Consider the following 15,329-nt stretch of genomic DNA (forward strand, 5'->3'; position numbering starts at 1 on the left):
CCCGGGGCACGGTGCGTGCTGGGGGCTGTTGGCAGGGCCAGGAGCCCAATCCCATTTCGTACCCACCCCAGCCCATGCCCCACCCTGCCAAAAGCAGCTGGGCAGCCACTGAAGAATTACTTGCATCTGCCCCAGCAAAGGGGGAGCCTTTGGTTCCCTGCCACGCTGGGTTATGCCCAGATCTGGCAGAATTTCCCGGGTGGGACTCATCTGCAAATTCCCTGTGGAGTTTGGCTTTGAAGAAGGTGCCAGAATCAAAGTGCACCACCTTCAGCCTCCAGTGGCCAAGCTGAGGAAGAGCTTGTCATCCTTGATGTCACCCTCGCTGTCTCCAGCAGCAGCAGCAGCAGCAGCAGCAGCAGCAGCATCCCCACCCGGTACAGCTTCTCCAGGGGCTCCTTCTCCTTCCCTGGGGGCAGACCAGACTCCCAGGGCTCTGCCCAGGGCCCCAGCTGTCAGGGAACCAGGACAAGCAAAACCAGCTGGGATGGCGGCCACCAGTGCTGGGCAGAGCAGCTCAGCCCCAGCACAAAGGCTGTGTGTTCCCATCCCATGACCCCGCTGCAGTGACACAGGCAGCACAAAAAGCTCTGGGTTCCTTTGCTTCTCATTGCCAAGGCATATGTGGAGCAGGAACTTACCAGGGCCCTGGATCAAAGTGTGCCTGTGGCTCTCTCCCTTCTTCTATGGCAGAGGAATATCCCACATCCAAGGATCACAGAACAGGTCTTCCAGTGCGGGTCTGTCCAAGGAGTTCACGGATAAACACCACCTGATCAGGTCTTTGCACTCTGGGAAGAGAAAGCAGAAACTGCCGGTCAGCCAGAGAAGGCTCCTGTCTGCTTTGCCCCCCTATTCCCACGCCCAGGCCATGCTGGATGTGCTCAGAGCTGGGCCTAAACTTTCCCATCAATTCCCTGTTTTGGAGGAGAGCAGGACATGTGCCACCTCCTCAGCAGCTGCCAGAGCGGGATGCCCACTAGCCCGCTGCTGGCTCCCAGCACTGGGATTCCCCCCATGCCCAGAGAAGAGGATCCACCTTGAGAGAGCCCTTGTGGCAGCGGGAGCTGGCCCCAGCTGAGGTTCTGGCCCCTTCTGAAAGGGTGCTCCCCGCAGACCATCTGGTGCAGCAGGATGCCCAGGGACCAGACTGTTGCTGCCTCGCCATGGTACCAGCCAAAGTCGTTCCATTCCGGGGGGCTGTAGGACAGTGTTCCTATGGAATACAGATGGAGTTCAGCAGGGGGATGCTGCTGCTCCCAGAGCCTGGCCCCAGCATCCCTGGGTGTGCAGGGGCTGCATCAGGGGCACACAGGGTGACCACTGCCCTCTCGCCAGCATCTGGGACTTGTGCACAAAGTTAGGGTTGGAAAAGAAGCCTCTGGTGTTGGAAGAGGGCAGCCCTGGCTAGGCCTGACCATGACATGCAAAGGAAAAACCCACTCCATGCTGGGGAAAAAACATGCCCTTATCCTCCCTGCCTGCATTTCCCCAAAAATATTATGAAGCCAAGGGAAACAGGGCGAGTGAAGCAGCCCAAGCCCTTCCTGTCATCTGCATACCAAAGTGGCTGGGGCAAAGGTTCCGCCCTCCCTCTCTGCTACCCCAACCCATGGGGCTTTTGGTTGGGTTGGCTGCCTCAGCCCAGCCCTAGTCCTGGGCAGAGTGGCTGGCAAAGGCTGCCAGCAGGGCTGGAAGATGGCTGCCCACCCAGCCCTGCTCTAAAGCAACTCAGCTGAAGATTTAGTGCCCTGACTGGCAGCAAAAGGGAGAATCCCCGCTGCCACAGCCAGCTTGGGCTGGGAGATGTTGGGCCATGAGATGTCAGCAGCGGGAGCACAGGCCTCTGCAGGCTCACCTGCAAAGTGAGTGTAGACTGTGTCCTGCAGGTAGGTGCCACAGCCAAAGTCAATCAGTTTGGCCTGCCCGGTGTCCAGGTCAACCAGGATGTTCTCTGGTTTGATGTCGCGGTGCAGGACCCCGCAGCTGGTGCAGTGCCGCACGGCCTCCAGCACCTGGCGGAACAGCTCCCGTGCCACCTCCTCAGGCAGGAACCGCCGTGCCCGAATGAAATGATGCAGGTCCTGACACTGCTCTGGCCGCTCCAGCACCATCACGATGCAGTTGGGGAGCTCGAGCCACTCCAGCAGCTGGACCACACCGGGGAAGCCAGTGGACACCCTGGCCAGCAGCACGATCTCCAGCGGGGCGCTGGTGCCGTCGGGCTGCGGGAGGAGCACGATGCCGTCAGTGGGGCCGATGCCGTGCCAGGCCTGGGGAAGCCCTCAGCCAGCCCGGGATGCTCTGCGCCCTGCGCTGGCCCCACGCCCGCTCTCTCTCGGGGCGTCCTGGTGGCTCCCACCGTGCCGGGCGCCGGCTCATCCCCGGCCGGCAGCCCCGGCTGCTGGCCCCGCTCACTCACCAGCTCGCCCCAGTGCCGGACGCGGTTCCGTGGCACCCTTTTGATGGCCACCTGCAAGCCAAGGGCAGCAGCGGGGTGAGCTCGCCGCCCGCACTGCCAGCCCCATCCTCCGCCCTCCGCCCTCCTCCTCCTCCATCCCCTCCTCCTGCGCCCGCCGCCGGCCCCGCCGCTCACCGGGGCGCCGTCCGAGAGCCTCGTGGCCGCAAAGACTCTGCCGAAGCCGCCGCGCCCCAGCAGCGATCCCAGCCTGTACCGCTCCTGCAGGGCCTCCTGCGCCGTCCCTGCGGGCGGGACGCGGCTGTCAGCGCTCGGCCCGGGGCCAGCAACGGCCCCCGAGCGCCCCTCACCCGCCCCGGGCCGGCCATGCCCAGGCGTTCCATCTTCGGAACGCGGCACGGGAGGCTCGGGGCTGGCGGCCGCGCTGCCGAGCGGCGGAGCTCGGGCCGGGGAAGCCGCAGCGGAGGCGGCGGGAGCGGCCGCGCCGCCTGTGTCCTCCGCGGGCCGCGGGAGGAGCGGGGGCCGGGGCCGGGGCCGGGGCCGGGGCCGGGGCCGGGCTCGGGACTGGACCCTGCGTCGGGTCTGGGGCCGGGCTCGGGCCAGGCGGAGGCAAAGGGCGGCGATGCCGCCCCCGCCCCAGGCACTGATGCCCGCCCAGCAGCGCCACCGCCAGTACGGCCAGAGCCGGGCGGAGGCGAGACCGCGGCGGGACGGCCGGGGCCGGGCACGGGGCAGCCCCGCCCGGGGCCGGGGGCGGGCCGGGGGCATGGCCCGGCCCTGCAGGGGAGAGGGAGGCGGGGAGAGGAGAGGGACGCCGGGTAAGGGACCCCGAGAGAAGGGTGCCCGACAGCGGAAAAGGGAGAGAAAGAGAAAGAGAGAGAGAGAGAAAGACTATTCAAAACTATCTGTTTTGCTGCTGCTGCCGCTACTGCTGCCGCCGCTGCTGCTGCCGCCGCCGCTGCCGCTGCTGCAACTGAAGCACCGGGGCCGTTCGTCCCCGTGTCCGTTCCCCGCTCGCCCCACGAGCCCCACGTTCGAGCCCCGCGCGCCCCGGGGACAGCCCCTCCGTCTGCCCAAACACGGGAACTTTGCAGCCTTGAGCCCAGATGCAGAGCCCTGACTCCTGCACACTGGCACAGCAATCCCCTTCCTCGCTGCTGTGCATTGTCCTTGCTGAGGGTCAGACACTGCCGGGCCACCTTCCCTTGGGGTAGGATTCCTACCTGACCCAAGCACTGCACTTACACCTCCAGTGTTGCTTTCCTGTGTGGAAAGGAAAACTGTGTGTAGCTCATGGGATTTTAGAGTGTCTAAAACTTGCCAAGTCACAGATTTTAGAGGTGAGGTGCATTTGGAATGAATGGGATGGAGAAGCAGTGCAACATGGAAAAGAGGAGCATAGAAATAAATAGAGGAAAACATCTTGGATTTTTTCTTTCATTCTCATTTCCCTTCTGGAAAGCTGTTTCAGTTTTCCAGGAATCATCTGCTGTCTGCTCTTCTCAAGAATCTCTCATGGAGAACAAGGTTGAGCCTCTGTCACAAGATTTGCCACCAGCTGCAGCTTCTCTTAGCTTTCCACAGTGCACAGTGTGTGCAGCAGGACTTTTGCAGCAAAGCAGGACAAATGTTAGGAGAACTTTACATGTCCGTTCTTTTCCTGCTGGGCTGGGGAGTTGTGCCACTGGTGAAGTTTGCATTGTGACTGTTTGTGCTGGTTTCAGGCAAATTTTGGGAGGAAACCTCCAAAAGGGGTCAGTCTAGAAAGCAAGTTCCAGTGGCCCCTCCCCCTACTAGCTGAGGAAAAGACTTCCCTCCAGAGCGGGTTTAAACAATTCCAAGAAAAAGGAAAGTCACAGTCCGAGGAACTTCTCTGCCCCAGCTAGCTAAAACCAAATTGCTAGACCTGGGCTGTGAAGGCATCAGGAAATTTCCAAGTCTGGGCACTGGCGGTCCCAGCAAACACCAGATCTGGATGATGTTGATGCCAGAACCTGGAAATATCCAAAGTTTGACTTTCTGTGCCAGCAAATCCCTGGACTTGGGCTGTGCCAGCACCAGGAAGTTTTCAGATCTGGGTGCTGGCGCTGCCAGCAAACACCAGATCTGGGTGGTGTCATTGCCAGTGACAGAAATCTGCCAGATTTGGGCTCTGCTGGCACCAGGAAATTTCCAAATCTGGGCACTGGTGCAGCAAACGCAAGATGTGGGTGGTGCCAGACCCAGTAGCAGGAAGCTGCCACAGGTTTTAGCTTTCTGTGCCAGCAAATTGCTGGACATGGGTGGTGCTGGAACAGGGAAATTTCCAGATCGGGGCACTGGCAGTGCCAGCAAACACCAGTGAAACCTTCTGGTCCTCGTCCGGACCGTTGACCAGTGGTTTCTCTGAGAACCAGCTCTGGCCACTTTACAGACAGAGACTGCTTTCATCTGGTTGTGTGGAAACAGAACTTTACTGAAGGCAAACACAACAAACAGCATGGCGTGCACAGTACAGAGAGAGAAGCAGAAAAAAGCCTGGGTCCAGGATCTAGCAGGGATATTTATACATTTATTTATGGGGAGGGGTTAAGGTGGGATCTGAGGGAAGGATCCAAGAGGAAGGAATGATTAAGAATATTACAATTTTGGGGCAAAAAGTAACCAATGGTAGCAAAGAGAACTCAGAACTTTCTAGTAACAATCTGCATACCTGAACAAGAGGATTATGGGCGGGAGCTCCTGCTCACCCTAAAGAGGGTTTTCCCACAGCCTTAAGCCGAGGTCTCCTTCTTTTAAACCAACCCAAACACAGCAGATCTGGGCGCTGCCAAGTTTGGGCTTTCTTTGCCAGAAAATTGCTGCCTTTGGGTTTTGCTGGCATCGGGAAATTGCCAGATGTGGGCACTGGCAGTGCCAGTGCACACCAGATCTGGGTGGGGAATGTGCTGGCAGCGGGAAATTGCCAAATGCGAACCTTCTCTGCCAGCAAATTGCTGGAATTATGCTGTGCAGGCATCTGAAAAATTCCGGATCTGGGCACTGGCAGTGTCAGCAAACATGAGATTGGGTTGCTTTAAATACCTTTTAAATCCAGGTATTTGCTTGATTTAGGCTTTCTTTGCCAGCAATTTGCTGGAATTGGGCTGTGCCAGCACCAGAAAATTGCCATGCCATGTTTGGACACTGGCAGTGCTGGAAAACACCAAATCTGGGTGGTGCCGGCCCCAGGTATTTGCCAGGTTTTGGATTTCTGTGCCAGCAAATTGCTGCACTTGGGCTTTGCCAGCACTGGGAAATTTCTGCATCTGGGCAATGGCAGTGCTGGGAAACTCCAGGTCTGGGCAGCAACAGAGCCAGCAGTGGAAAATTGCCAGATTTTGGGGGTTTTTGCCTGCAAATTGCTGCACTTGGGCTGCACCAGCACCAGGAAATTTCTGGATCTGGGCACTGGCACTTCCGGGCAACACCAGTTTGTGAGAGCTGAAATGAGGGATGTGGGGCTCCAGGCGGCTCTTCAAAGTGCAGTTTATTGTATCCAAGGTGATACAGCAGTCCAGAGTCATGGGTGACAGAGCTGTGCTACAGCTGTCAGCTCCAGCTGCAGGCCTGGAGACCCTTAGTTTAGGTTACAAATGCATTATATACTTTTCTTTGCTGAGCATCTTCACAAAATAGAACCAATCTATACCTTAACTTTTACCTATAGCCAATCATAACTACTATCATTACCATATTCATGTTACTATTCTCCAATCACTAAAAGTTAGTACAATAAAGTTTAAGCTAAAAGTTGTTTTCCAGTTTTCTTGCAGTGGAAAATTCTGAGACCTTTTTTCTACTTGCAAAATTTGCTGACTTGTTTGCCTGTGCTATCTTTCTGCTTGGTAAAATCTTCTTGTTTGAGGTGGGCTTATCCTTTGCTCTAAGCCATAAAAACCCCTTCTAACTAACATACACTTTGCCTTCTTAGCTATCCAAAAAGACTGGCTCATCAATTCTTTTCTTTTATATCAAAACTTGCTTTCATTTATATTCGTCTTCAGACATTACATTCAAAAATCTTTCAGCCAAGCATACATATCTGTGAGACTTTCTTGTCAAACTGCATCCCTGTATAGTGGTCAAGTGCTTGAGGCCAGGAGCACCTGGACAATGGGGACAGTTCTTTCCTATAGGAAGGAAATCACAGAACTCCAGGGTTTTGAAGGCACATGAGAAGCAGTCCCCAGAGGCCAAGGCAAGCCAGACCTGTCTGTCCTTGCAGCTTTTGTCTGAAAGCAACCCTTGGGTATATGGGGAGTTTTGGGGTGGAATTCCATTTCAGCCATGGGTTCCTGGACAGGAATGACAGGTCTCCATAGAGGGGCAAGGGCCCCTCACAGCTGCTCATGGTCCCTCACAGCCCCACATGGCCCCTCACAGCCCCTCACGGCCCCTCACAACCCCTTGTGAGATGCAAAGCTGTGTTTCGTGTCAGGTACAAACAGGCAACGTGTGTACTTGTGAATGAGAAATGTGTGGATACCGACAATGGGATAGTTGTGAATTCTAGTAATAACTGAGGAAAATAAAGCATGGAAAAAGACTTTTGAACCTATCTTTTGTTTGCAAATTAACCCTAGTTGATTTAGGACCATTTGAATTAAAGTGTTATAGATGTTGCTTTTTGCTTGCATTTAATCCATAAAGAGTTCTGCAATAATAACCTTTTGAAGTATAATTTTAGAATATTACTTGTATTATTGAAACTGTAGCTTTGGAATATATATAAAGGAAATATGCTTATCTCACGCCTTATTGAAGCAGAGAAAAACAGCTTGAAAAAGGAAGACGAACATCACCTCAAGGCTTTATGGTTTCGACCAAAGGGAAGCTGGACATCACTGTTATGAGATTTGGAGTCTCTGCAATTAAAAGGTGGACCCATATCTGGGGAGCTGGACTCCACCAGATGGAATTAGTCTTTCTTCTTTTGGAAACTGGACCGTCACCATCTGGGGATACTCCTTTGAGATAGATCCTGAGAAATTAAAATCACAATAGTTTATAGAATTGTGATGTAATAATTTGGAATAAAAATTGCTGATGAGTAAAAGATTGGAAATAGAAACTGCTGAAAAAAACTGATGGGTACCCCTGTAAATACCTGTAACCATCAATTAGCGGTATGCAGTTGGAGGGAAAACTTCCCCCACTGTACCTGGCGCTGTATTGCTCATACTTTACCATATTAAATAATAAATTGATTGCTGCTTGAATATTGGACTAGTCAAGCTTCTGATTCATAACACCCTGACGGCCCCTCACAGCCCCTCGCGGCCCCTTACAGGCCCAGTCCTGGGGCTCCTCCCAGAGGAGGGGTCGGGCCCTGCTTGTTCCCCTTTCATTTCAGTGCCTTCATTACAGCAACAAGCAAAGAAAGCTGAAATGGAGCGTTTCCCCAGCATTTCCCTCGGGGTTAACTGCGGGCTGAAGCTCTGTGCTGGCGCTGGCCCCAGCGCCACCATCCCTGCAGCCGCCAGGCCTTTGCTGTCCCCCCGTGTCCGTTCCCTGTCCCCGAGTCCCGCCTGGCTCTGGCAGCAGCAGCAGCCGCAGCGCAGGGGGCGCCGGCCCGGCCCAGCCGGGGCTCCCGGCCAGGAGCAGCAGCAGCGCCGGCCCCTTCCCGCCTGCTCCTGCCTCGGCTCCCAAGGGCTTTTAACAGCTCAGTTCTGGAGCAGAGCAGCAATCACCCACACACAGCCCTGACTGCTCAGGGCCCGCCTGTGCTGCCCTGAGCCAGCCCTCAGAGGAAGAAAGGATCTGGCTCCAGCGCTGTTTTCAAGGCTCTTTTCACTCACCCTGAGCTGACAGCAGGAGGCTGCTGGTGCCTTTGCCTTGGCAATTGGAGATCACGGTTGCTCTTGGCCCTCTTCTGCTTGCCACCTGAATTTTATCAGTACAACTGCACTTGCCTCTTTCAATCACTGCTGCCCACTGTGCTTTTTGTGATGGTGAACTCAGTGTTTTTGTCACAGGCATCATGATTAGCAGAGACTGAAATGCTCACAAGTCCTTGAGCACCAAGTCGAGGGGAATGAAAGCATCACAGACCACTTTTGCAGCACTCAAACACAGCCCTGCTGCTGGTGCTGTTGAAATAGAATCAACCTACAGAGACCATCACAGAAATTGCCTCTGGAGTGGCAAATCAAATGAAAAAATCCACCAGGAGAACGAAAATACTGAAGTTGGCTGGCTTCATTGCTTCCTCGGAGCAGCAGAAAATGGAGATGCCCAGAGGTATTTTGCACTGCTGCTGATCCCAGTTGGAGCCCTGCCCTCTGCAGAGTCCCAGCGGGAACCTGAGCCCAGCCCGGGGAGCTCCCAGAGTGTCCTGGAGATTCTTTCGGCATTCGATCAGGCTTGCATTCCCCAGCAAGTCCCCAACAAAACCTCCTGTTTTCTTGGGTTAGAACAGGCACAATGAAAAACTCAGCAATGGCACAACTGCCCAGCCCACAAGGAAAAGAAAGGACAAGTTGCCAAGGAATCCAAACATTTGTCTGGCTTTGCTGCAGAAGTCATGCTGCTCACGGTGTGGAAAGACAAGAGAAGCTGCAGTTGGGGGCACATCTTGTGACAGAAGCTGCACCTCGTTCTCCAGGAAAGGTTCTTGAAAAGGGCAGACAGGAGTGTGGAGAAGATTCCTGGGGAAGTGAAACAGCTTTCCACAGGTGAAATGAAAATGGAAAGTGTTATGTTTGTCCAATTATCTCATCATAAAAAAACCCAATAGTATTAAAAGTAGTAGCAATTTTAATTGAATAGTTAAAATAAAAAAAATATAAAATTGGATACAATATAATTTGATTAAAATAAGAGATAATTTGGTTCCAATAATAGCACATAAGCAAACGATAACCGCGGGGTACGGAGGGCAGGGTTCTGGGACTCTTGCCACCTCACGTACAAGCTTGCCAAGTGAAAATCACCCCTTATATGTCATGTGTCAATACCATCTCTTCTCATTTTCGGTTCATCATATCTCTATCTCCGCCCTCATTACCACCCTTATCACGCATGCGCCACCACTTGGTTTGGTGTTCACTCAAGTCTTTGGGGGTCATTTTGGATGAAGACCTCTCCTCTTCTTCTTTGTCTTTTAATTCACCTTTGGGTTACATATGCGCATCAAGCCAGTACAATGTAAGCCAAGACTAACGTATCACTGCATCTACATATCAAGGCAATAAATCCCTTATAATTAGCATTTTCTGGTACCCAACCAGGTTCTTGGTCATTTTCAGCAACTGTATCTTCAGCTTCTTTCCTGTGGTCCTTGAGAACATCTGCTGGGAAGGGGGGGGGGGGGGGGGTGGAGCCCCTCCTCTCCCTCTCTTCTTTAGCATTTAACTATTTTATTATTCTCAAATATTAATTACTGTATCATTATTGATTACTGCTTCAATCTTTATCAGCACGAATCATACCTATTTATCACAAATCTCTCATTTCTCTTTTTGATCATTATGATTGGTGCTACATTTACAAAGCTGTGCCCTGATGTCTTCTATATTTTTCAGAATTTTGGTTTTCTTGTTGTCCCTTTTCAGCTTCAAACTTTTCTAGCATTTCTATTACTGCTTCTAGTCTTTCACACTTTCAAGTTTAGTTAGCATGTCCTGGTCTATTTCAATCTTTTTAAGTCCTTTTTGTCTTTAACAGGGGTTGATTTAGCTTTTAATACCATTATAGATCTTGGTTTTCCTTTTTCTGCTGATTCTGAATCTAGAGACATTGTTGAAATTTGCATCTTTTGAATCACTGAGTGAATTAGCCTAATAAAATACAAAATCATACAAGGCAGAAACATAAGTCCTAGAATTGAGCATAACAACATGAACTCTAACATTTTCCTCCAAACACTTCTAAAGAGGTTACCCCACCAATCTGTTTTCAAGATTGAATTCCACTTTTGTACCGGCACATGAGCTACTCTTTTAATCTTTTTTGCAAGTTCTGTGATAGCTTCTCCATAATTATTAATTTCTACATAGCACTCAGATTCATTAAATCTCCTACAAACTCCTCCTTCTTTTGCTAACAGATAGTCTGGGGTGATCCTGTTTTGGTACACAAACACCCACATTCATGTATATTGCCTGGCCAACATTTTTAAAGCATCGGAGGTGCGATTTGACACCACCTCTACTACTGCTTGGAGCCTTATTAATCGATTCAACAGATAAACTGGGGTCCTATATCTCCATGACCCATCCTGAGCTCATGTTGCTGGGTCATAATATGCTATAATTCGTTCTGCAGGCTATTTGTCCTCTCCCCAGTTTTGATTCCCTCCTGCTGTTGGAAAATTTAAATTCAAATCTCCTTTATTCCACTGCAGGGTTTCATACAGTGGAGTTCCTAGCACATTGCTCCTAGACCTCAGTAAAACAAAGAAGGAGGGTTGTATTACTCCCAAAGTACAAGTTCCTCCCCATTTTTGAGATAACTCACTGTATGCTCGTTGCCCACAAATTTAATATATCCCATCTGGGGCTTTCCATTTCTTATCAGTTTTCTCAGGTTGTTCCCAATAAGACCTCAGGCCGTTGATGGACTGGTAGGGGTTAGCTCCAGGACTTCTGTACCAGCATACATTAATCTGTTAATCTTATTCACAATTTATTTCTTTTATTGGTCCCCAATATCCAATGGGGTTTTCAGGTCGCCAAATTTTTGAATGATTATCCATATTAACCACCAACGTGGATTTACAAGGAGTATGCCCTACTATTTTATTAAATTTCCTTCCTTCTCAAGTTATACAAATGGTTCCAATTACTTGATGGCTTAAAATCCATCCTTCAGGTCTCTTCAATGTTCCAGAAATTTGGGTGTGGTTCTACTTTAAAAATTGCTCTGGAGCTAAGCTCTCACTTTTCTACGGCCATCTTTTAGCCATTTTTTAGACCTCTACAAATCTCACATTTGGATAATTCCAATTCTGTAGCAATCCTTTGCATCAATCCTACAAACCGATTCTTATTCAAGGCTGGCAAATTCCAATCTTTGAAGTACTGTTTTAGCTGTTCATACAATTCAGCTAATTCTGTTGACTCTTTTCTCTTGTTCTTTCTTCTATTCCCCTTTGTTTCTTTTTTTTTCTTTTATTTTCTTTTTCAATTTTTCTTTTAGTGCCCGGCCTCCTATTCTTATACTTGGATCATCTTTATTATGATTTCTTTCAAAACAAAAAAACCTTTCATATTGAGGGCCAATCTGATTACTAGGGGGATAAGGAGCTCGTCCATTATATCCCAATTTTTTTTCTACCCAATACATCTTTCCTTCCTTAATACAAACATCTATAACACTGCTGCGATTGTAGCAGGCAGAACTAGCATATGGGTGTGTTACAAACACAGATTCCACCTTGTCCTTAATCCACACAGGTTGATTACAATAGTCACAAATGTTGCAATTGCTGGGACTTGGTTTTTGCCTTGTTTGCTTTTTCATTGCTGAAACTCTGTCCAGTGTGGCTTTCTGGCTTTGGCCAACTGCCCAGGGTACCAGAATGATCACAGTGAAAATAATCCTTAGGAAATCTACCATTTTACCTTTCTCAAGGCCCCTTGGGTTGCAGCCAAGGGCCGAGATGCCAGTCTTCTCAGTAGCAAAGGTAATATCCCGGCATCTAGTCACCGGTGCTTTTAGTATTTTTGGTACCCATAGCCCCACAGAGTTTGCTTGTCTCTTTTTAAATGCCGTTTCCCAGTTCTAGCTGGTTAAGAAGCAATAATTAAAACAAAAAGAACAGGGAAAAGATTAGGCCGGAATACCATAAACCTGTATTTTCCAAAATTTCAGGGATGTGCCAACTACAAGAAGATTTTTCTAATTATTTTGTGCTTCAGGGGCGGGGAGTGCATTAAGTCACCATCTCCAATAGGCACACTCGCGGCGCCAATGTGCCCCTGGAATGCGCCTATGATGTGGTGTATAGACTTCTTCTCCGCCACAACTATCAATTTTGAGACACTGGTCTATAATATTATGAGTTGCTCGTTCTCTTTTTTGTGCTATAGCAAATATAGCAAGAACCAATTGATCTAAGTTTTCTATTAATCTAATTGCTGCTGGAAGGGTCTCATCTCCCAGTCTCAAAGGTATCCCAAAAAAAATTATTAACAATACGTTCTATAGTTAGCTGGCTAAATACATAATCATAGCAAAGCAAGCAAATAAATTGTCTCTTCTTTTCTTCTCTCTTACTTTCCACCATGAGTTAAAGCAAAGTGTGCAAACAATACATATTCAGGGACGACACTTTAAACCATGTTTACTGCACTCCCAATGTTTTACTTGTCTCCGCTCTCTTTCAACAACAGCTGTTATCAATCGCAGTTTCTGGAATTGCAGTTCTGTAATCAATTCTAATGATATTGCTGGTGCATGACCCTGGAGGAGATCTTCAATCTTTTTAGGCCATTCCCACTGATTCAGAAAGTCTTTTATTCTTTTTCCACCGGCGTTCTTCTGCCTCCGAGCTCAAGGGAATTGCGGTTAGCAGCCATCCAGGATGCCTAGTTCATTCTTAATAAATCAGGGTTAATATAAATCAACTTAAATCCCACCATATTATCACATTCTTGGAATTTCATGTTCCAACAATATTTTAGCAACAGTTTGAACTGTAGCCCGAGCTGCTGGAAATGCTTTAACCCACTGAGTTAATTCATCTATTATAACTAACAAATATTTCCACCGACCCACTTTAGGCAATTCTATAAAATCAACCTAGATCTTTTCAAATAGCTTGTAGGCTCTTTTGCATCCTCCAGAGGGAGGGGTTTTTAACACTTTCTTTTTTACTTTTTGACAGGTGAGACACCCCTGGGTAATTTGCTTTCCAATTTCAAATATCCTTATACACCCATAAAATTTTAAAAAGTGATCACAAAAGGCTCTTGTTCCCCAGTGTGTCTGTCTATGCAAGTTATCTAAGATCTAATGTGCCACTGGTTTTGGCATCATAATCCTGCCATCAGGAAAAACTCACTTTCCCTCCTTAAATGTTGCTCCTAATTTCTTTATAGTTGCCAGTTCTGCTAGCGGAAGGGAAAGTGTCTCCTGCTGAATTTCTATTTTTTGTAAGATCATTATTTCAGTATCTCTTTTTCTTAAGGTCACTCTTTTTGCTTCTTCATCAGCCAAATTATTTCTCTGATCCTAATATCCCTCCCTCTCTGGTGTTCCTTTACATGAACTACTGCTATTTTCTTTGAGCCTTTTAAAGCTTCAAGTATCTGAATTATCAATTCCCCGTGTACTAACCCTTTCCCTTGAGTGCTTATAAGTCCCCTTTCTTTCCAAATTTTTCTAAAAGTATGTACTACGCTAAAAGCATATTTGGAGTCTGTATAAATAGTCCCTTCTTGCCCTTTTAGTATTAATAATGCACAGAGTAATGCATACAATTCACAGGCTTGTGCTGACCAGGAGGGACTAAGGGGACCAGACTCCTTTACCCTCAACTTTTTCCCACTTCACCTGAATGCCAACCCGTGTCATTAATTTCTAGATTATCTTCTTCAGTTAAAGAATAAATTTTAAGTTTTCCTTCACAGGGTTTTATCTGTAAATTTAAGGCTATTATTAGATCTCTGCCTAACAAATTATTCTTGGCCTCTGATAACAACAATAAATCATTTACTCCAAATTTGTCATCTGTTTTAATTTGCACTCCTTTTATTACAGGAACAGGGAAAGCTTCTCTCGTAATTCCGATTACTGAAACTCGCTCACGACTTATCTCACATCCCTGGGGTAATTTTGTCACTGTCGACTGAGAAACTCCTATATTTACTAAAAATATAACTTATCAAGGGCTCTTCTGGTGGCGTTTCTGTCGCCTTCATTAAACAGAGCCTCTGACCTCCCTGAAAACTTTCCTCATCGTGCTGTTTCTTCCCGCAACTTTTTTTGTAGGTGCTCCTTTTTATAATAGTAAAAACAGGTGGGTCCTGCACCCTTCAAGGCAGGGCAAGAATTTCCTAAGTGCCCTTTCTTGTGGCGGGAAAAAACACACAGGTCCCGTGTTCTTAAAAATAGATCCTGACATCTGCAGTTTGTTTTTCCCGGCAGATTTTTTTTCTTTTTTTTCTTTTTTTCTGTATTCAAAGCTGCCTGCATTTCTCTAACTGCCACCACCAAAATTCTGGCATCTGCTTTCTGCTTTTTCTCATCTCTGTTCACACACACCCTTTGTGCTTCTCTCAGTAACTCCTGAAGTCCCCTGTCCTGCCAGTCTTTTAATTTTTCCAGCTTCTTCCTGATGCCGCCCCTCAGGACTCTAAAAGGCAGCATACTTACTCTCTTCCTGATTAACAGGGTCTTTTGAACTCACATACATATTTAGAGCCTGGCAAATCCAATCCTCAAATGATCTGAACTTGGGCCAATATAAATTATCTTTCCAGATCATTTCTTTTGTCCATTTAAACATGTAATACTTAACTATTTTCTGTTTACTTTTTCTCCTTTGGGATTCTCATTCATCCCAAAACCGTATCATCATCCCCAGTGGGCTGTCCTGAGGAATGCTCCCCCCCTGAGAACCCCCCTCATGGTTCCCAGATACCTCAAACCACTGCGAATTTTTCCTACAATTCGCAGCCCCTGGGTCAAGGAACTTACTTTTTCCCTGACCCATTTCTGGCGGCAACAAACTAAGAAATCCCTGGTACCAGGAGAGTCTTAGTTTCCCACTCACCTCGTGGCTCAACTTCCTCACTTACTACTCTGCCACACTGCCTTTTTAATCTACCTGTTCCACTCCTATCTCTCCCTCTGCAATCTACTTGTTCCACTCCTATCTCTTCCTCTTTCTCAATCTATTAGCCCCGTCCTCTCACCATCTAATCACATACTAAATTGCCTGCTA

The 15,329-nt window shown here is 48.5% G+C and overlaps 1 protein-coding gene across 1 annotated transcript in view; it reads right to left on the reverse strand.

Moving 5' to 3' along the window:
- Positions 1-1,103: 1,103 nt before the first annotated feature.
- The window catches only part of LOC128947292 (serine/threonine-protein kinase pim-1-like), a gene marked incomplete at its 3' end in the record, with an annotated part of 33,849 nt that continues 19,623 nt past the window's right edge, over positions 1,104-15,329 (reverse strand). The window contains exons 2-5 of the mRNA XM_054291550.1: positions 2,597-2,677; positions 2,423-2,473; positions 1,859-2,225; positions 1,104-1,216 (exon numbers count right to left, since the gene is read on the reverse strand). Of these exons, the coding sequence (XP_054147525.1) occupies positions 1,104-1,216; positions 1,859-2,225; positions 2,423-2,473; positions 2,597-2,677 (612 nt within the window). The remainder of the gene's footprint in view (positions 1,217-1,858; positions 2,226-2,422; positions 2,474-2,596; positions 2,678-15,329) is intronic.

This window comes from Melozone crissalis, unplaced genomic scaffold (genome assembly GCF_028551555.1).
Source record: "Melozone crissalis strain CALT ecotype California unplaced genomic scaffold, PUWL_Pcris_2 ptg000093l_1, whole genome shotgun sequence".
Classification (NCBI taxonomy): Eukaryota; Metazoa; Chordata; class Aves; order Passeriformes; family Passerellidae; genus Melozone; species Melozone crissalis.